Source organism: Diadema setosum, chromosome 17 (genome assembly GCF_964275005.1).
Source record: "Diadema setosum chromosome 17, eeDiaSeto1, whole genome shotgun sequence".
NCBI lineage: Eukaryota > Metazoa > Echinodermata > Echinoidea > Diadematoida > Diadematidae > Diadema > Diadema setosum.
This window is the reverse complement of record NC_092701.1, coordinates 21,429,919-21,453,296: the sequence shown is the minus strand read 5'-3', so window position 1 is coordinate 21,453,296 and position 23,378 is coordinate 21,429,919. Positions and strand designations below refer to the sequence as shown.

Below are 23,378 nucleotides of genomic sequence, written 5' to 3'. Positions count from 1 at the left end.
CTGAGTTCCAAATAACAGTACAGTGCACTCCTGTTATAACGAATATGGTTGTAACAAAATTGTGGTTATAATGAAGTGAAAATTCAGTCCCCAACATTATCCACGCCATGTTTTTTTGTTGTGGATTTGTTTGGTAATAACAAAATTTCGATATAAAGAAAGAAAATTGCCCGTCCCAAGGACTTTGTTTGAATAATAGGAGTTGACTGTACAACTTTGTCAGTGTCCCATTGTAATATCAGAAGATCCGAGGGGAGTTTGTAGCTTAGGCACTCCTCTACAAGGAATGTAAACTTGGGCCAAATGGTGGGAGTGTCACATGTAGATCTCATATCGTGATCATTGACCCATTGTCTCTGATACGATATTATGGAAAATTTTCCTTGCACTCTGGTTCATGGCATGTAGGACTACTGTAAGTAAAGTAAGTAAAGACTAACCCCATGTACCATATGGGGGGGGGGGGAGGCTAAATAACCCCCCTCCCTCGACATTTTCTCTTGCAAAAATATTATTTTTTATTTTTTTTTTATTTATTTTTTTTGGGGGGGCTAAAATATTACTTTTTTCTTTCACATTTTGCGTACATTTTAGACCCTATTAGCAAAAATCATGAAAACGACAGCTGAGATGGGGGGGGGGGGGGGGCAAATTATTCCCGCCCCCTCGCTATACAACTTCAAAAAAGCCCAGGCTATACAGTGTCAGAAGATCTATGAGCATACAAATTCAGTAACTTATCTATGATATGTGTTATATTTGTGCAAAGGAGATCGTCCTTGAAAATGTTGGAAGTGTTACCAGCAGAGACCACAGCGGCCCTCGGGCTAGAAAGCTTGTCATTTGTTTTGGGGGTTACAGTTGGTCAGTGACTAAGCCATAAAACCTTTTTTTAATATCTCACACATTTCACAAAAGAAGCTGGAAGGATTACCCTCTCTGTTTAGGTGTTTACTGTTAGTGACTGAAAATTGCATCAGACCTTTTTCAACTCGCACTTCTGGGCCGCCACCCACAAAACCACCAGCTTCATAGCCAGTCCCTATATACCGACAATTTGCAGTCGTTATGAACTCTGTATGAACTCTAGGTCAGACTGTAAGGCCCGAATTCACGAAGGTGGTACAAATGAAACCATGGTTTAAACCATGGACAAAAACTGTGGAGTGCCAAGTGTCGCACGGAATATTTCGTTACGAAATTGGTCATTTCGTCGACAAAATGACCGTTTCGTTAACGAAATTATCATTTCGTGGACGAAGTGTTCATTTAGTTACCAAACGTTGTCATTTCGTTACAAAATAATCATTTCATTGACGAAATGACTGATTTCGTAACGAAATATTCCATGCGACACTTGGCGCTCCATAGATTTTGTCCATGGTTTAAACCATGGTTTCCTTTGTACCACCTTCGTGAATTCGGGCCTAAGTGTGCAATTTGGGAGGGGCCCCATGGGAGCCAGGGTTGCTTGGGGGTGTTGCAGCACCCCTGACATTTTGGAGTAGGGGGGCATAGCACCCAGGTGAAAAATAAAAGATGCAGAAGCACCCCAACTTCTGTGTGCGTGTATGAAATAATTGACTGTATAATAATTTATGTTCATTATGCAGTTTCTATTGTAATCCTTGAAAAAAGTCATTTCAGTGAAAATTTGGCTTTTTTGTTATTATGTCTAATACAATAACAAGGAGAGTCTAGAACTTTGACTGAGCCCATTGAAAGATTGTGTGTGTGTGTGCATGGTTTTTTTGTTTTTTGTTTTTAGAATAGAATTCATGTGTACACGTATGTGCTTGTTACGCAGTACTAGAGCAGGCCCTGTTGCACCTCTCATCCTGTGCTTAATTGCCAGCTCGAGAAGAAGTGTGCACTAGATTGCTTGATTACAATTCTAAAAGTACAAAAGTTCCCTCGCGCAGGAAGGGTTATACCCCTTCCACTTCCTTCCCTCAGAGGGATGGGGATACCCCTTTTCACACCCTTCCCTTTGGGAAGGTACACTTCCATGGACTTACAGTACACTGAATGTGACTAGACACACACGCAAGAGAAGAGGTAATGTTGCACAATTAAGCCATTCACATTTTGCCCGGAAATGGAATACTTTTCTCTTTGTATTTTTTTTTATGTATTCTTTTTTTATTTCATATTTTCAAAATATTCCATCCAAGGAGTGCACTAGAATTTTAATGTTAAAAATGCAAACGGTTCCTCGAGTGGGGGGGGGGGGGGGAGCTAGGTGTGTCCTTCATTTTCTTCACTTTTTATTGGAAACTATATGCCACCTGAAGTATCATTGGGCACTGTAGATTGCTGGATTTCAATTTTAAAAGTGCAAATTTCCACCGTGTGGAACGGGCATTCTGTTTGTAACACCTATGCACTCTACACAAATGTCCGAGAACTAATTCTGTGTATATTTTTACCCGACAATAAGATATCATGAATCTTGAGTCTTGAATTCGTGGAGATTGCGTAGTGGGCATTGTGCGTGCCGATTTTCGCAAGGATCGCACTGTGGACGGCAGAGATCTTGGGACTAAGGGGCAAAAAGCCCCCCATCCCACCCCACCCCACCCCCACTCTATAATGTCAAAATATTACTAGCCCGGGCTATATGATACGGTTAACCCGTTCCTCCCGCAATTCTCCGAGAGCCTCCAATGCCCCGAAACAATTTTTTATTTATTTTTTTTTTTTTTTCACGTTGACAGAGAACGGACAGGTTGGCAATCCTGTGCCGCTTGTGTTAATACTGTGATACACGCAGTTTTCATACAGAAAGAAAACTGATATTGAAAGAAAAAAAAAACCTCTATATCTTTCTCTCAAAAGCCATTTTTCTGGGTAGCATAACACGAATAAACGTGAATATAGGCCACGAATGCACTTGTACTCTTGTCCATGGGAACCTGGTAAACCAGGTTAATAAGTTCACACGCGCTGTTGTCTTGCTGTCTACAGCAGACTCATCAGTCTCCCCGGTCCCTCTTTATCCAGGTTCGAGAGTTTTCCCGTGGAGTGGAAGCAGTGGTCTGGGTAGCAGGTGTATCAGCTATTAGTTTCAAGCTTGTGATTTCGGTGAAGGTTGTCTTGAAATTCTCTCTGCGAGGATTTGTCGGCCGCGGCACACAGCGTCCGCGGTAGCACCACTACGATCAAATAAACAAACAAATAAGGGAGAAAACTAAAGTTTTTATATTTTCGTAACGTGTATCCACACTCGTGACAATTTTAACATAGTTTTGCCTCCTTTTCGGTTTTGATTAAGTAACCTTCTGGTTTAGATCTCCCAGTCCTTACGTGATTATTATTTGTTTCTGACAACATACTCGATGTTCTGATTTCCGCGATCCAGGTTTTGAAAAGCTGCAAATGAGTTCTGTTCTTATTTAGCATTTTAAGGTCATCTTACATTGGAAGAAAATGACTTATTTAGAAATAAACAATTTTAATGCATGGGACTGGATTAATTTGGAATTGGGCATAGGAAAGCAACCTGGAAAAGCGGACTTCTTTAATTTGGAAAATACCTTGTTTATTGCACACATTGTTCCGTCCAGCGGAGGCCGATCAGTGGAAAAGCACTCTCCCCGCGTCGGTAGCATACATTTCAATTGCTGACAAGACAACTGCAAATATAAGGGGAAAAATGCGAATTTTGGCCCACATTTTCATCGTATTCCGTGCGTGTGACATCCCTTTATGGAGTGGACATTTACGTTTTTTTTTTTTTTTTTTTTTCATTGTTTCCATAGCTAATACCATAGCTTCCTCCGTGAACAAATTGTCTGATAGTCTCACGCGAGTTGCTAGCTTCGCGAGATTAATTAAGGTGGTACATTGGATATTTATAAATACCAAGCAAGCATTATTACATGTATATGCTTCCAGCACACGGAAACCAAACCCAAAGAGCAGTGTGGATTTAGTGAAAGCAGCAACATTAGTAGAACACATCAGTGAAAGTTTGAGGGAAATCGGACAATCGATGCAAAAGTTACTGATTTTCAGAATGTTGGTGTTGTAATCACTGGATAAGGAGACTACTAGAGTTCATGACGTCATGTGTGGACAACAACAAAGAAAATATAAAGAGAATTCCACATTTTTTTTTTCATGAAAATATACATTCCATCAACTTGATACTGACATATTATGTTAAAGGTGTAGTAATTATTCCCCCTGCTTTCTGAAAGCGGTTAGTCAAGTGCTCTTTCCTTACTCTAGAAAAGTGATTAAGCATGTTGAATTTTCTTTATACTTTATCTATATTGTTGTCCACACAATGGTGTCATAAACTCAAGTAGTCTCCGTATCCAATCCAATGGTTCCAACACCAGAACGTTAAGAAATCATAACTTTTGCATCGATTGCCCAATTTTCCTCAAACTTTCACTGATAAGGTCTACTGATGTTACTGCTTTCATTCAATCCACATTTCTCTTTGCGTTTGGGTTTTCTTTAACTCCATCAATATACCACCGGTAAAGTCACTGTATAATAGTGTGGAAGGTGTCATTGTGGAAGCGGCCCTGAAAAAAGAAAAAAGAAAAAAAGGTTTTTTCCCAAAAAAGTACATGCACCTTTGCCTCAGCAATATGAAGTGTCGTAAGAATTCCGGGCTATACAGACCCTTCACCTATAAATATTAAGAAGGGGTACTGTTGTGGGCGTCACTGACAAACCAACAGCTCTCCGTATTATTTATCCCAAACTTTAATCCAAAGTCTCTAGATAATTGCTGTACTGTCTGGATAAAGGGCATTGAGAACACAAGGCGATTACGAATAATACAAAATAAGGCGCTATAAGAATCGTTTTAATCGCCAAATGTTTTGTAACACAGAGAATAGAAAATTGACTGCTTGATTGATCTCAGAAAAACCCAAGAAACTTCTTCTTTCAAACTTCTTTAACTTACGACTTTACAGAAAGCTTTCGTAACCGCCTTTTCTTAGTAGAGAAAGTCACTACTTAAGTAACAATGAAAGTATCTTTTTACAAGGGACAAAATCAAATTCTCCTGAAAATGATCAATACACCCTCTATTCTCCGTCGAAATCGGAATTTAAAATAGGTAACCCTTTTTATATAAAAAAAAAACCTTTTTAAAATTTCTTTTTCACTTTACAGAATAACTTTAAACATAGAGAAAGTCACTATTTACGTAATCATGAAAGTATTCTTTTCACCAGGGACAAAATCTAATACTCTTGGATATATAGTACAAAGTATACAAATGCACTCTGTCTTGAGAGTGTCTGGTTAAACTGTGGGCGAAGGTAACTCCAAAATACAATGCAATACTATTCACTTCGGGGTTGCGCCCCTCAGTGAATACATTGTAGTACCTTTGGAGGCACCAATGCCTACAGATTTAACCCGAAACTCTAAATTAGTCAGAGTATGATTTGTATATTCGAGAGTATGTTTTTGCGACCGAATTTACCAAAAGCATTTTTTTTTTAAAAAATGAAGCAATAACAGTGAATATTGAAGTAGGCCCATAAGTAAAAGGTAAAGCATAAAGCCACATTGAAAAAACAAAACAAAACAACGGTTTCTGGGACTTGTTGACCAACCGATTTACGTGTTGCTGGGCATGTCCTGGCCCCTGCGCCGAAAGCCACACGACATTGGCTGTCCCCATCATAACGGTCTCCTGGCATGGCGGCCGGGTCTAGCCGCATGGAGTCCGTCGACGGTGGCTCGGAGAGACAGCGAGATCGCTCCATTCTATCCAAAAAGAAGAAGAAGAAGAAGAAGAAGAAGAAGAAGAAGAGAAGAAGAAGAAGAAGAAGAAGGAGGTGGAGGGGGAGGAGGAGGAGAAGAAGAAGGATAAAAACAAAAACGAGAATCGTATGTGAATGGCTAAATGACATCATGAAGTTAATGCCCCAGTCACATAGACATCCCGGATCACCACGGACCACCCCGGATCTGATCCGGGGAGAGATCCGTGTTGACGCCGGGAGGCCAACACGGCAACTTTTGGAGGTCAAAAACATCCGGCGTCATCCGGGGATTGCCGTGTTGGCAGAGCAATCCAGGGTGGTCCGTGTGGCTGCCGTGTAGCTGCCGTGTTGATCCGTGTAGATGCCGTGTTTGTCCGTGTAGACGCCGCGCTCTTCCGGCCTTATCCGTGTAGCTGCCGTGTTGATACCGTGTGTACAGTCATACCAAAATCCCGGATCTCCCCGGACGTCCCCGGATCACCGTGTAGATCCTTGAGCGTCCGTGTTTATATGTGACTGGGGCATAAACCAACTTCCCCATCGAGATCATAGTAGAGGCTACTATGTAATCCCGTGAGATTTTTGTGCCAACATTGATTTTATTTGCTAACTTTGTCAATTTGGGGGTGCTGAATCCTAAAAACTTTGGTTCCATTTTTTCTGACCACGTCTTCAGCCGCCATTTTGAATTTCAAAATGGCCGCCATAGCAAACAGTATTTTGAACCATATCTCATACAGTGAGCATTGTAGAAGCTTCAAATTTGGTGCAAAATGCATGGTTGTGATGTCATACACTCTGATATATCATTTTCCGATATTACGGATTGTTTTGATACAATTTATAGGCTGCCATCTTGAAATTCAAAATGGCCGCCATAGCGTTTTTGCCCATATCTCATCTTGCAATTATTGTAGGAGCATCAAATTATTATTTTCAGTAATGCACATTCTTGTGGTGTCCAACATTCCAGTACAGCTGTTTCCTACTGTGGATCATTAGATAGGCCATCATCTTGAAATTCAAGATGGTAGCCATAGGAAAACATATAATGTGGTAAGCGCCTTAGATGAATTTGCCAAAATTGTCCTAGTTAGACCGAATTCATTTTCAGGTCACGCAGAACGACAGCCATTTCTTGGTTCAAAATGGCCGCCATAAATTCAGACTGTAAGGACGAGGTTCCAATGACATCATCAAGCCATCCTGAGGGGCAAAAACTGGATTGGGGGGGGGGGGGGGAGGGGAGGGGTCCCTTACCACTTCCCATAAATGTGGGCAAGGGTGTGAGCGTTACATCCCACGTCCAATAATAGCAAAGTGGGTATGTGGTTCGCATACACGTAATTTGTTTTTGCCTCTCAGACAAAACATTATTTGGTGTCGTGGAACCTCGTTAATAGTTATGTGTAATCCCAGTTATCAATATTTGTACAAAAGCAAGCATTGATACGATTAAAGGTCATCTTTAAAAACTTGATGCTGACTCGAGAGAATGAAGACAAACAAGGAAAAGTCTCGCAATGGCAAGAAATGTTATGGTCACCCTACCAGGTATCCCATTCACAAGCTTGTTTGTTGACCACAAAATGAAAAAAAAAACTCATCAGGGAGCTCATAATTGCTGGATGTATTTCTGGAATAACACAGAATGAATAAGGAATAGTAGGCTTTTCCTGATTGCCCTTGTGTGGGTCATCCTCAATAATCAAGACTTCCAAGATGTACCGCCAATGATACTAAAGCTACAAAGGAGCAATAATCATAGCTCAGTTCTGTGGCACTTTGGATGCATCAGAATTCCTCAACAATTTAGAACACCATCACACGAGGGTAATCTCAAAAATTGTCACTGCATTTAAAGTGATGTATGTGGTGTTTGGCAATCAGGTATCGGAAACATTCAAGGAGGATATTCTAGAAAGAGATGAGAAGGGAAGTTGTCATGTTCTGTACTAAGAATTTGTATCTGAAAGAATAAAAAAAAATCTGTCTGGGATAATATGAGAAAGGCCATACATTAACCACATCTCATGCAATTGAAATACACCGTGTAAGATTGGATCAACAGTCATTAAGCTTAAGGTGACCACTACCTTCTTATGACACTTCTACCGGTACAACAGTCAACAGTCAACAGACCTGGCATTATCCACTCATTACTGGACGATACAATTATCGGAAGTTATAAGTTTTACTGTTCTAAGTAATTCCACAATCACTCTTCATCTCACAATTTTATGGCCTTCTCCTAATTCTCACTAACGAAGGTCCATTTTTCATACCTATGCCCTAGAAACCCACAAAACTGAGCCAAATAACCAGCCTGAAAGTTGAAATACTGATCAGTCAATTCCATCTGACACAGAACGGAAAAAAAAAGAAACAAAGGGTTCATCAAAGATGCCATGGGAGCTGTCACCTGTCACAACGAGGAAGCAGATACACTATGCTCATTCCATTGCATGTATTAGATGCTACTTCAAGAGCAACATGGAATTTCAGAGATATTGATGATTATTACATAAAGACACTGACATTTTCTTTCTCCTAAAGGATCTTTGCTTTACTTTTAATACTGCATCGCATGTTGTCTGCTCCATCACTGGAAAATTAGATGATAAAGTACAATTGACATTGTTGAGAGATCACGTTGGGCAAATTGTTGCGAAAAACAAAGGTCTGTTGGTCATGTCTTTCACGGAGCAGGCCGAAGTTGAAAATTTGAGGATGTCTCAAAGAGCAGATGGATCCAGTGGCGTATCTAGGGAAAACGGCGCCGGGGCAAGCACGAAAATTGCGTCCCTAATTTCTGAAAAAGTGTTCAACCCCAACCCCATCCCGGTAGGGACTTTAAACAGGGTCCACATGATGCTTTTTCAAGCACTTAAAAGGGATCTTTTGAGGGTGATTTAAATGTAATGAATTTTGATAGATTTTGGCGAGCGAGCGCAGCGAGCGAGCCGAAAATTTTTGTATTTAAGCTTACAAAACATGGAACTCTTGTCATTTTTTGCTTACCAAATCTTACAATTCTAAACAAGATATAGTGACGGCCTTATAGATAACGATTTATACCAAAAAACTGAGGACTTTAAAAAATACTCTACATTAGTACGCGCGAGTGAGCTGAAATTTGTATATGTCCTCGTCATCATCACGTATTGTTCTTATCTTTTTTAATATAAATTTTGGCGAGCGAGCGCAGCGAGCGAGCCGAAAATTTTTGTATTTCAGCTTACAAAACATGGAATTCTTGTCATTTTTTGCTTATTAAATCTCACAATTATAGTGACGACCTTATAGATAACGATTTATACCAACAAAGTGAGGACTTGAAAAAAATGCTCTAAATTAGTACGAGCGAGTGAGCCGAAATTTGTATATTTCTGCGTCATCATTACATTTTTTTTCTTATCTTTTTTGATTTTTTTTTTTGCGCCCCCCTCCCCCGTATGTTAGAAACCGTTGGCGTCCTCTTTTGATAAAATCGGCGATCGCTTCAGAACGAATGAAATTGCAGACGCTGCTCCGTGTAACATTTTTCCTGCTCAATATAAAATGACATGAGTGAACACAATAGACATTGTCATTTTGTCCGCGTCACCGTCACGTTTCGTTCTTATCTTCTTCTCTTTTTTTTGTACAAATTTTGGCGAGCGAGCGCAGCGAGCGAGCCGAAAAATTTTGTATTTCAGCTTAAAAATCATGAAACTCTTGTCATTTTTTGCTTATTAAATCTTACAATTCTAATCAAGATAATAGTGACGGCCTTATAGATAACGATTTATACCAACAAACCGAGGACTTGAAAAAATAATCTAAATTAGTACGAGCGAGTGAGCCGAAATTTGTATATTTCCGCGTCATCATTACGTTTTGTTATTATCTTGTTTGATTCGGGTTTTTTTTTTTGCGCCCCCCCCCCCGTATGTTCGAAACCGTTGGCGCCTTCTTTTGATCCAATTGGCGATCGCTTCAGAACGAAAGAAATTGCAGCCGCTGCTCCGTGAAACATTTTGCCTTCTAAATATAAAATTACATGTGTGAACACAATAGACACTGTCATTTTGTCATCATCACGTTTTATTCCTTCTTTTTTATATAAATTTTGGCGAGCGAGCGCAGCGAGCGAGCCGAAAATTTTTGTATTTCAGCTCACAGAACATGGAATTTTTGTGTGAACACAATAAACATTGTCATTTTGTCCGCGTCATCATGATGTTTAGTTTTTGTCTTGTTTGATTTGGTTTTCTGCCCCCCCCCCCCCCCACCATTCTCCCTCCCCCCTTCCGGGCGAGTTGTTTGTTGTTTTTTTCCTTTCTTCTTCTCCTTTTCTTTTTTTTCTTCTTCTTCTTCCTTTTTTTCTTCTTCTTCGTTTTTTTTTCCGTTTTTTTTTTTGCGCCCCCAAGGAGTGGCGCCCGGGGCACGTGCCCCCCTTGCCCCCCCCCCCCGATACGCCACTGGATGGATCAAGAATTCTCTAAGACTTCAATCATGCAGAATGTGCAATGACACAGTCCATGCCTTCCAGAAGTTGGGCGTAGATGACTTCAACCTGGACAATCTCCCGCTTTGCTCTCGTATAATTATGCCCAAATTCACGAAGGTGGTACAAATTAAACCATGGTTTAAACCATGGACAAAAACCATGGAGCGCCAAGTGTTGCACGGAGTATTTCGTTACCAGATTGGTCATTTTCGTCGACAAAATGACCGTTTCGATAATGAAATTATCATTTCGTGGACGAAATGTTCATTCAGTTACAAAATGTTGTCATTTCGTTACAAAATAATCATTTCACCGACGAAATGACTGATTTTGTAACGAAATGTTCCATGCGACACTTGGCGCTCCACGGTTTTTGTCAATGGTTTAGACCATGGTTTCATTTGTACCACCTTCGTGAATTCGGGCCGTAGAATCTTGATACAACACATCCAGAGAACAAACCTCGTAAACCTTCACAACCTAATTTGTGCCTCTACTTAACAGGGGAATATAATATGGTACATTGTAGTTATTTCCAGCGGATATACATAAACTGTGCAATTAAATGCTTTGAGCTTCCAACACCAACGGTAGACACAGAATTCATGATCATGTTCATATGGCAAGAAATGCAAAAGTCATTGCTTCTGGAAGAATTTAGAACCAAATCTTTCCTGTGTACAGCCCTAAACAAGTGCTGTGACTTCAAAAACACATGCAGGGAATAAGCCTATAAGACATTAACTAAGTAAATTTCCGATGAATTTTTTAGTACCCGGCTAATATTGTTTACTTAAACTCTACAACAAAATCGTCTAAATGGGGGCATTTTGTAGTCACTCAGACACAGTTATTGAGGTACTTTTGAAAGTCATTGGCTTTGACACCAGAATCACATGATTTCCCTTTCACAAGTTTTATCCGAATGCAATGCTCTTAAAAGAATATTTCCCATGGCAGCCATTTTGCATTTCAACATGACAGTGTACCTACAGGAAGCAGTCCCGTCTATGCAATAATAATACTATTTATTGAAGTGATTGACTTACACATAGGTCCTACATGAAAGTGCTCCAGCATGCTTGATTTTGCAGGGTAAAGATCTTACAGCACCAAATATGGGTCGAAATCCATCTTGAATTTCAAGAGTGGCAGCCAATGCAAATAATCCATTATTACAGAATGTATATGCGTGTGTGTGTGTTTGTAAAAGAATGTACAATGTACACCACCATAAATATTGATATGCCTAAAAGTTGCTTGTAACCACAGATATTAGCTGAAAAGCAGCCATTTTGAATGATAAAATGACAGCCCCAAATGTGATCTGCAATTTTAGGGAGGGGATCAAAGTGCATCTGAATGTTCAACATCATGAGCCCGGTTTATGCTCGAAATGGGAACTTTCTGTATTGTTTACAACATGAAATATGGGTCAAAATATACATTCTGGTATGGCGGCCATTTTGAATTTCAAGATGACCACCTATATAATATCAAAATGGACCATCATTTCAGAAAAAAATGTTTCAGAAAGTCTGATAGCATACACATGCTCTTTGCCCCAAGTTAGAACCTTACACAATGTACCTGCAGTATACGATATGACATATAGGCCCAATTACATTTGCTATGGTGACCATTTTGAATTTAAAGATGGCCGCCAACCAAAATGATCCATCATTTAAAACAAAAAATGTATATATTAGCATGTCTGACATCATAAGCATGGTTTTTGCCCCAAATTTATACTGTCCATAATGCTTACAACCTGAGATACAGGTAAAAATACTTTTAGCTATGGCGGCCATTTTGAATTTCAAGATGGCAGCCCTTAAGCATTAAAACAATCTACAATATCAGGAAATGGTGTATTAGAATGTCTGACATCATAAACATGCTTTTTGCATCAAATTTGAACCTTCTATGGTGCTCACATTATGAGAACTAGGTCAAAATACAGTTTGCTATGGCGGCCATTTTGAAATTAAAAATGGCGGCTGAAGACGTGGTCGAAAAAAATGGAACCAAAGGTTTTTGGATTCAGCACCCCAAATTGACCGAGTTAGCTAATGAAATCAATTTTGGCAAAAAAAAAAAAAAATCTCACGGGATCCAATATTTCGTCATATCAGACCGTTCTATCACAGTGAGTTTTACGATGTGTATGAAACATACTTAAGTAGATGGATTATATTCAATGGTCGCAATGACAATCAAAGTAAGTTATATGCAAATGCCCTAGTCATTAGGCACTTTTTTTTTTTCAGCCAGCATTTCATATTGTTCAAATCAAAACTTGTGACCGGGCTACGTTGGAAATGAAATGAAATGAAATGAAATGAAATGAAATGAAATGAAATGAAATGAAATTTATTCATATTCCACATATTTAAAAATTCAAAATATTGAAATTTATTCATATTCCACGTTGGCTTACGAAGTTAATGCAAGGTGATTTTTTTTTTTTTTTCGTAGGAGTGATTCAACATGAGATGACACAGAGTTTAGCTTTTCGTTTTGAACAAAATTTGAGTTGTTGTTTTTTTTAAACTCTCTGTTTTATTTTACGTAAAACAATTTCAGTCTCTTTTCTGATCAGCTGAGCTATACGTGCATTATGTGTAACTTAGGCCTATGCTTATACAGTGGCTTGACGCAAGTTAGAGGTCGGGTCGAGTTGAGTTGAGTTGAGTTGAGTTGAGTGTATTTATTTAACCACTGTAAAAAGACTTGCTATCAGCTACAGTACAAGCTGTTTTACAGGTCTTACTTTGTTTAAATAATTGAACAGAAATCTGCAGAGAAATTGGTTATGAGCATAAGATTAATGGTATGTGTAAATGAATAATTGAAGGTTGATTCAGGACCAGAGTTTCTTGAGGTGTTTTGTTTCATTCTAGTTTTTATTTCATTATTATTATCATTATTATAATTATTGTCATTATTATTATTTTCGTAATTTTGTGGAATTCTCGTCTTGGTCGATTTCGCTGCTCACTCACCTTAGAAATTCCAAGAGGGACTGGGTGCTACAGGTGGACCAGCGAACCGCAGCAGCCCCACTTACTATGAATCCGCTCATGATGTTGAGTTTGTCGGGACAGCCGTTGAAATCCCCATCATGATGCACACCTAGTCTGCAAGTGTAGCAATAGTAATGAAGAAGATGATGATGACGATGATGATGATAATGATGATAATAATAATAGTAGTAGTAGTAATAGTAATAATAATAATAATAATGAAAATAATAATAATAATGTCTTCTTTATGCAGGGTAGCCTCTTCAGTGTTGTCAATGCTCTACCAGAGAGCCCTGCTATTATTACCCTAGCCTTGCCAGGTACCCATTTTACTTTGGTCGAGAAGGACATAGTGGGTAAAAACGGGTCTAGGGCAATTACCCCCCTGGGTAATTACCCCAGACCCTTCCCGTGGCTCTTATCCTAATCCTAATCTTGAACCTAATCATAACCCTAACCCAAACTCCTAACCCCAAACCTAACCCTAACCCTAATCGTTACTCTAACCTTATCACTTAACAGTATTTAGCCGGGGGTAATTGCCCTGATACGGGTAAAAACATCTAAGGACATTAGCACTGGGCGGGAATCGAACTTGGGCCCTCCGATTGGGAGTCGGGAGTCTTATCCACTATGCAACAGCACCCCACAAGGCAAGCTGTTTAATGTCAACCAATTACATAAATGTTTATTCCACGCAATATTATGTTGGAATGGATCTATTAGAATATCACCAAGTTGAAGACATTACGCTACAGATTGTCAGTTTGATATGCGCAAATGCTGCTATACCGATGTGGCTGCTACCGATATTGTTGTTCGTGGAAACGTAGAAATTTAAAACTTCATAATTTTCTTATTCCCTTGCTTCGACTCAACACACTGAAGAGGCTACTCTGGGTACAGAAGAATATGGTCTTCTTAGAAGACCATATTATTATGATTATGATTATGATTATTATCTGTTATCATTATCATGTATTATTATTGTTGTTATTATTATTATTATCATCATTCTTACGTTTGTTGAATTCTGCTATGATTGTCGCACGGTTTGCGCTTTCCATGTGAAGGGCATCTTGTTTTTCTTTCTCCAACATCACCTGTATGAATATTTTTCAATTCAATCAGTCCATTTTTGATCCACCATTACTCTAACACTCCATCTCTATTTTTTTTTTTTTGGTGTCATCTGCTCTCTCTCTCTCTCTCTCTCTATGTATATTCAAATGTATATGATATGTATGCATGATATACAATTATATATAGGGCCTACATATAATGCAAATATATAGATGAATATGCATTCAATGAAATAATAAAATATATTTCTGTTAACCGACTGTCTGTTCGCTTAAAGCCTCGGTTACACCGGAGCCGAATCAGCTGCGAATCCACCCGAATACACGTATTCGGATGAATTCGGGAGCATTCTGTTCCCCTTCCCAGAATGGGCGAAAGTTCGATAGGGATTCTGGAACATTCGTGGAGGGATTCGGCTCGTTTTGAAATGTTCAAAACCAGCCGAATACCCTCAAAACTACTCATATATGTGGCCCCGACAAATTTCACTCGGGCCAAATTCGAGATGTATTCGGATGGAAATCGGTTGTACATTTTTATTCGGTAGGCATTTGGGGCATTCTGGGCAGAATCGGGCTTATTCGTATCAATAGGGGAGTAACGGCCCGAATCATCTAGCCAAATACACCCGAATATCACGAATAGAGCCGAAGCTGCCCAGAATGCCCCGAATAACTGCCCGAATCCATCCGAATCGTTACCCGAATACAGAGCAGAATACAGGCAAGTGAGCCGAATAGGCCAGAATACGGCCGAATATAGCACCCGAATAGATCGAATGAGAGGCCAGAATGACTCGAGTAGCCTCACGAATAAAGCCAGATTAGAGATTCTGCTCTGATCGGGACCCAGTCGGAACCCGTATTTGTCTCTGATTCGGGGAGCTCCCCGAATCAGAGACAAATAGGTTCCGAATGCACCGAATCCATCCGATTCAGGCCATATTCAGACAGAATCGGTCCAAATTTATTCGAGAGAATTTGATCCAACTTACATGTGTCCGATTTCATGTGTCAGCGTGATAGCTGTCCCCATGTTACTCGTGTCCTCCACGATAGCACAGCCGTAGTCCGGGTCGCATCCACCGAACATGTACGCCAGACCAGTGGCGTTGTAATTATCATCGATATGGATGTCCCTCCTTGGCAAGAAAGACAAATGGGGACAAGAAAATGCAAACACGATTCATTTTCTTGCGCAGATCTTTGCGCAAAACATTTTTGACGTGGTGGAGCTGTATATAGAGACGGTAGAATACGACGAAGTCCTGCCACTGGTATCGTGTGTTTACAAAAAGATCTTCTGATCGATGATTAAACAGAAATGATTTAAAAGACAGATAGAAACAAGAATAGACAGAAACTGACAGAGACAGATGATTAAAAAACTGCATGCATGGAAACAGTCGCGTTACAATTTTCACGTTTCATTTCAAATTTCGTGCAGACCGTATAAATAAAGTCATTTCATTTCATTACATTTCGTTTAGTCATTTCCAACAATGCAAAACATTTTCATACACAAAATAACACATTATCAATACAATGTAGTAACGAAGAAAAATACGTGAAGTTAACAATACTACGCATCACAAAAACAATTGCAATTGAATTAAAATCAAAGTTGCAGAAAATGGAGGAAACATGCTGAAAAGCTAAGCTTGTATTTTGCATTCTCCTCGTGGACAAAAAGACTAAATTAACATCAAGAAAGCAAGTTGCTAGATATAATATAAAAAAGTGCACAACACATACAGACCTGTACAAACAAACAAACAAACAAACAAACTAACAAACAAACAAACAGACCGACAAACAACACAAGTTTAGTAACCTCTCTTGTTAAAGAGAAAGAGAGAGAGAGAGAGAGAAAAAAAAAAAAGAACACAGTGAAGGAAAAAGAGGAGTCTAAGTTTGGTCCGACGGCATGAGGACAAGAGATGACTATAAATAAGCTTCGATCCATCTATATAATCGTGGAAAAGGTCTCGTTAACCGAGAAGGTAACCCCTCCCCGCTGTCTCTTGTATAAGCTGTTTTTTTTTTTTCTTTCGGACTAACGAACCCTATTTTGATTTCGCATTAACGAACCGTCGAACTATAGAACCTTTTCACATTTGGGGTTAACTGACCTTCGGAATAACCCAGGGAATGAAGAATCTTATTCATTTTCGGACCAACATAATCAACCTTCAGAATAACGCCACGGAATTGATGAATTAAGGAATCCTACTTTATTTTCGGATCAACGAGCAACTAAGTGTGTGTTACGAAGCGAGAAACTTTCAGAAAAACGAACCTTATTTCAATTTGGGATTAAAGGGATGGTACAGTATTGGTGGAGATGAGAATTGGGCTTTAAACTTTTTGCGAGATACCAAGAAAGATATGATACAGTATACAGAGCATACCATTCTAAGAGGAATTCAAAGTTTATTTGATGAATATCGGGTTTGGAATGACTGAAACATCCAAAAACAAAATAAAACAAAGCGATGTAATAAAGTGTGGGTCCCATACTTTATTAGAATCGCTCTTTTTTTTTGGATATCGCAGCCATTTCAAAACTAATTTTCATCAAATAAACGTTGAATTCCTCACAGAATTGCATGCTCTTTCATATTTAATAAGGGATTTCTCATTATCTCACCAAAAATGTTAGAAACTCAAACCAAAACTATTCAATCCCTTTAACTAACCTTCGGAATAACGAACATCAGTCAAACAATATATATATATATATATATATATATATATATATATATATATATATATATATATATATATATATATATAATATAAATAAGTATACCTTGTGACTAGTATGGCTGCATCGTAACTGAGATCGCTGGAAACCTTAAACAGTTTCTGCCAGGAACAAAACTTTCGGAGAGCCATAACTGCATTAGAAGTATTCGGCAGTTCACCCTGAAGACATGATGACGATGACGATCATGATCATGATAAGAATAATAGTATAATGAGAACGAAAATAGTTATGATAGTAATGATGATGATGATAATAATAATAATAATAATAATGATACATGTAATAATAACAATAACAATGATAATAATAATGATGATAATAATAATAATAATAATAATAATAATAATAATAATAATAATAATGATAAATACGTTCCCCACATAAGCCCCATCGCAGTTACGGCTGATGCTTTTTAGTTCTACCAACCCATAGGCAATATGGGAAATTATTATCTATGTTTCATTTATTCAGTTGATTAATTGATATGAATATATATTGGATTTGGTGAGCAAGACTTTTTCTCTAGTATGATAGGGCCTATATAACTATTCCGATCAACAATCTTCAAGCTTCACCTTTTAGTTGGTCACCCATCTACATTCCCCAAATTATTTGTCACTGAATTGTTTCACTTCTTGAATTGCTTTCTAAAGTACAGTGCACCTTGCTTTTTGGATTACTTATGTTGACATTTCTTTTACATTGTGCGCTGTATAATAATAATGTGTCATTGATTATGTTGAAATTGAGGAAAATAAACCTCAACTTAAACTTGATTCGAACTTGAACTTGATACACAAGACGATATTAAATTTACTTGGTGGGTATGCAAACGAAAAACATGCTCTAAGTTTGTTTTTTTATTTTTTTATTGAGGTAATACTAAATTTTATTCACGCCACAAACATTGAATGTAGAGATGAAATTTCGTTGTTTCCAAAACGTTGCTGGTTACCAAGATGTGTTTTTTCAACATGTATAGCAGGTACAGAATTTTGCAATGTTTGTGAAAACACGAGCCATCTTCAAGAAATTCCACTGAGAGAAAGAAGACACAGATCTGCAGGTACCTAAACTTTGTTTTAAGATAATGTCAGTACAATAATCCTTGTCGGACTATTTACACCAAATTACACTGAATCTCCGGTCTTTTAGTAATCTTTCTTACTTTTCTCCTTGCATGTTTCACGCTGATCAAATGATTTTAGACCATTCAAAATTGTAAAAATCAATGTATAGATACAGCGCTCTCTAACAGTCAACACAGATGGAAAATAGTCTGCATATCGTAGAACTTTACACAACTCTCTTATGAAATCCGTTTCTTTTCATCATTGTCATTACCAATGGTATTATATCTATGCTTCGTAAAACGTCGATAGTTAAAGATATAAGATAGTGTGATAAAAAGAGTAAAATATTACGAGTTCAACAGTAAAAATTTGAGTGAAATTGGATAGAAAATAAGGAAGTTATGACATTTTGAAGTTTTGCTAATTTCTGGAAAACAGCTCTTGTACAGTGGATATGAATATGCAAATGAGCTCGGTGAGCTAACCATGTCATAACCTCACAATTTTCCATTGATCGTTGTACAAAAAAAAAGAAAGAAAAAAAATTGCTTAAAAAATCAGAAAGTCTGATACATGATGTTATTCATGGGTGAATAACTTCAGAATAATGATCGGTTAGATATACCAGGATTTGAGCCTCGGGCATAATTGCGTTTGAATGAAAAAACGGGAAATTTCAAAATTTTATGTAGGGCCTATACAAACTATAATGGCAAGTTGTGAGGGGATGACGTAATCAATTTGCCATATTCATATTGACCGTTCAAGAACGGTTTCTTGATAAATTAGCGAAACTTCAAAATGTCATAACTTATTTATTTTACATCCGATTTCAGTCAAACTTTTACCGTTGACTTCGTAATATTTTACTCTTTCTTATCAGACTAACTTTTATTAGGAGAAGCTATTTTACAGTATAGCGTTTAACAGTGTCGTGGTATATCTAACAATGCAGTACAGTACTAATCGAAGACAATTAGAAGTTTTGTTCCTACATGCAGGTCGCGCTGGACAATTATCAGTTTCTTCACGCTGAGAGTTATATTGACCCCTAGGTTCTTGACGTCGCTCCACAACCCCGCTGCCTGATGGTTGAAACAAAAAAAAAAGGATCTTTTAGAAGGACAAAATTTGCGCTCGATATTGCTCTTTTAATATTGCAATCATGATGAAATGATACAATGGAAGAAACATTGTATACGTTGCCGATGAACGAAGATATTATGGCAGAAGAGTCATCAAAATCGGACATATGACATCAAAAAGTTTTGGAAGGTAACTGAACACAACTATACATGTATAGGAAACAAACTCCAGTGTCGGTCGCACCTTGCGCCTGACAGTGCCTGATTTCTTGAATTGCGGTTCATCGTAATGTTTCTTAATAGCAGCAGGTCCATGTTATGGAGTTAATTGCAACCGATAGTTGCGAATAGTAGCAAAAATACATCGCATGCCATGCATGTGAGACAATTTTGTGTCTTGGATCAATATAATCTTATATGACATTCTTTTGCGCTTGTTATTGTGTTCCAGTACAGCTATGAGGCTTCATCTGGTGTCATTTCGGAACAATGTCTGCCAGATGGTGTCTTGAAACTTGTTTGGAACAAAATAATTTATATGCATATGATATTAATGTCTATGCATATAATGATATGTGTTCATCGTCATTACGAAGTCACAGATGTGGAGTAATCATGATCTTATGCATGGTATTACATTGCAGGATAATATACTCGAGATATAACCATTAGCTTTATAAAAACGTGAGTTCTTGCCTGATTCAGGGCGTTCGTGATGTAGTCCGCCGTGCCGTTACCATGGTAACGGCATACGTCGGAATGTACGATTATCAGCAGTTCCACAAACTTCGGCGGTAGGACTTCACCTAAAATGACAGCATGGAGGCATATATGCGTGATCACAGGAAAATGTGCTGGGGTTATTTAAACGCTCCAAGTTACGGATGTGTAATGGCAAAAACTCCCCCGTTTTTTTTTCTCTCTTTATTATAAGGTAGACCCCTGGATGAATTTGACTCAAAAGCAGGCTATATGTCTATCTTTCGTCAGAAATTGGAAGGTTGCTGTCCAGACTATAGGAAGGAGAATGAAATTTTATCAATAAAAGTTCAATAATCAAATTGTGATAGAGAAACAAAAACTTTTTGGTGAAGATTCCAAGTAATTGATCCTTTTATAAACTGTATAGCTTATATTATTCTCAACCATTACTTAGCTGCGAACATGAATAAATAAATATATAAATATATAAATAGATAAAGGAAAATAGATAACAAATAAACAAAAAACGAATGATATATATATATATATATATATATATATATATATATATATATATATATAGTGAAAGAAATCAGACTTGCAGCCTTCATCAGGATGTAAACCGTGTATGAATTGATGTGATGTCCTGCATCCCAGCAAAGAGCTCATCTTCTGTATTTGGCTATTAGGTCCTGTGTGGTCAAGGCTGAGTGTTCTGCTACGAGTCTGAAGTCAAGGAGTTTCACTACATGCTATAATGCACACAATGAGGCACCACGTACGTATATATATATATATCAGCAAAAAAAAAAGAGAAAAAAAAAAGAGAAGAAAGTAAAAACTTTTTCCAGTTAAGATTTTTCGTAGAAGATTTTGATAAAAATCATTGTGTCATATACATGTACCATATTAAAGATTATTTAATGGGCTATTAACCTGGCAGGTTTATACAAAGGGAAACTTTATACGCATGACTTGAGTGAACACATTCGTTTTTTTCCTCCAAGGCAGAAAAGGTAAAAATTGCAGAAATTGACATATTGGAATTCATTTGCAAATGCCCTCCAAGATAGCAATGATAACAAAAAGATCAATTTAACGCAATGAGAGACATGAATAAAATAGCAGAAATAAGTTTCCGTTCCCTCATTTCTCTTTACATTCTAAAACAAAAATAGTGGGGAAACTGAAGGTGGAACATAAGAGAATTTTCTATCAATTCAAACTTTCAATGACATATGACATAGGGCATGTAGGGAGTAAGCCGCAAAGGTGATAATATCGACAGAATTTCTTCATTTCACCTTTTAATTAGGAAATTTAAGAATGCATGAGACAAAATGATTCAAGAACCAAATACTATTTCCACTTTTCTTAATTTGGAATAACATTTCAAATATAACCTTCTTTGTTATCATCACTTTTTCTCTCATGTCTTTTCACTATGGATTTGACAAAGATTCTTCAATTTCATCCATTTTTTTTTTGCCTTTCTTTATCTTTGGAGCGTTACATTGTGTTGAATTTGTCTTTTGTTATCATTGTTATATGGAAGAGCAGTGCACGCTTACAACTTGTCCATTTTTTTCAATTTTTACTTTTGTGCCTTGGAAGAGAAAAATGAATGTGTTCACTCATGCGTAAAGTTTCCCTTTTGAATGACCTACTATGTTGATAGCCAATTAAATTACTTTTAATATGGTATATCAAACACCATTATTAGCCAAAATAGTCTATAGGAAAAATAAACTTGAAAAAATGTTTACTTTCTTTTTTTTTTTTTTGCTGAGTATATGTATATATGTATTATATATATATATATATACATATATATATATACATATATATATATATATATATATACATATGTATATATATATATATATATATATATATATGTATATATAAAGGCGCCAAATAAATCATTTTTCAATGGATTTAGCGCCTTTTGGAAGCAAGCCCTTCATATATATATATATATATATATATATATATATATATATATAACATTATACATACATAGCATATAAAGACAGATAGACCAAGGGAATGGAAGAGAGAGACAGCGAGACAGACAGACGGACATGCATTACAGTCGAAAACATCAAAACGACACAAAGTAACTAACCTGCCACCGAGACGGCAACTCACCTGCTACTGGTGGCGGAATTGCGTGATGGCTTGGCTTCCGTCTGGTGTGCTCCCCTTGCCCCTTCTTTAGGGATATGTTATACTGAAAATCAAATAAAGCAGATGCGGTCAAGATTTGACAACTGTTTATATTGTAGGACTGATTTTCCCTAACTTCCCTAATTCCAAGTTATTTTTGTACGTCATTCAAAGCAGCGTCAAGCTGAAACATGAAAATTGCCTTGTAATTCGAGATGCTGACTTGATGTTCCTTCTTCTTTCTATTCTTACCAAAAGCAATAGAAAATGTGGCTGATTTTCATTGAATTAGAGACATGATGTTAGCAAGTAGCACTTTCCCAAGCATCATCAAGACTTTTAAGGTTACGACTCTCCTTAGTTACTACGCTGAGAGGTACTCAGCTGTATAGAGGACCGTGTTCTAAAATTTTCGGTAATCCCACTCAAATTTACACCTCAGTGTTTGTTCTGTGAACATCAACATGGTCAAGGAGACATCAAGTTTTCAGTCATAACCTCATTTTTCGCATTGATTAAGGAATCAGAACTGAAACTGAATCTTTAATCACAGTGGGCCGCACATTTTGTCATTCAAAAAACTCAATGATAATATGACGCTGTCTTTGATGTGAGGACGCGTGTAAGCTTCTTACCAATTCTCCTTCGGGGATTGCTAGCATTGAGAGAAACAGAACAATGATTTCAGTTGGCAGCAGACGTCTCATGGTGTCAACAAACTTTTCTCATCCGTCGCAAACAACCGTCCGCAGAATAGAGGACTATTACAATGAAAAATCCGTCATTAATCCGTCTTTTCGTTTTTCTTTTCCTCTCACCTCCCTGATCTGACATCGGACGCGTCGCGATTTGCGCACTTCTCTATTTGGAGGACGTACCGTCTGGAAATCCGTCGCAGCATTACAGGGATGCCGCTCAGTTTATAGCAAGGTTCAGGTCTTTAAACTAACCTGTATAGGGATTACTCCCACGACAATATATCCTTGAAAAACTTTGCAATTAGATCGTTGCGTGGGCAAAGATCTTGGTCGAAGTTCTGGCGCTTATATAGAGTAGAAATGGTCGTGGCGAGTGGGCAAGTGTTAGGGTCATAATAATAATGGACATCTCGACCATGTCGACGGATCCGATGCCAAAGGGAAGACGGGACAAATCCCGTCCAGTTGATGATGTCCTCACCAGGTCGTGCTGAATCTCATCACTACCAGATTCCACTCAAGAAGCAGCGATATTGCTGT

The 23,378-nt window shown here is 37.9% G+C and overlaps 1 protein-coding gene across 1 annotated transcript; it reads right to left on the bottom strand.

The window, feature by feature from the left end:
- Nucleotides 1-2,975: 2,975 nt before the first annotated feature.
- Nucleotides 2,976-22,847, bottom strand: LOC140240525 (A disintegrin and metalloproteinase with thrombospondin motifs 19-like). Its single transcript, XM_072320291.1, has 10 exons — nucleotides 22,776-22,847; nucleotides 22,123-22,204; nucleotides 19,966-20,075; nucleotides 19,180-19,269; nucleotides 17,154-17,269; nucleotides 15,337-15,483; nucleotides 13,239-13,373; nucleotides 5,589-5,742; nucleotides 3,537-3,635; nucleotides 2,976-3,155 (listed from the first exon to the last, which is right to left on the bottom strand). Exons 1-10 carry the CDS (start codon nucleotides 22,845-22,847, stop codon nucleotides 2,976-2,978), a joined length of 1,185 nt encoding a protein of 394 aa, XP_072176392.1.
- Nucleotides 22,848-23,378: the final 531 nt, after the last annotated feature.

Coding starts and splice junctions, on each gene's coding strand:
- LOC140240525 (XM_072320291.1), bottom strand. CDS start 22,847: ATGAGACGTCTGCTGCCAACTGAAATCATTGTTCTGTTTCTCTCAATG. Junction 15,484..17,153: donor GCAGCCATACTAGTCACAAG/GTATACTTATTT, acceptor TTTCTTGCCAAG/GAGGGACATCCATATCGATG. Junction 5,743..13,238: donor TCCCTCTTGGAATTTCTAAG/GTGAGTGAGCAG, acceptor CTTTTTGGATAG/AATGGAGCGATCTCGCTGTC.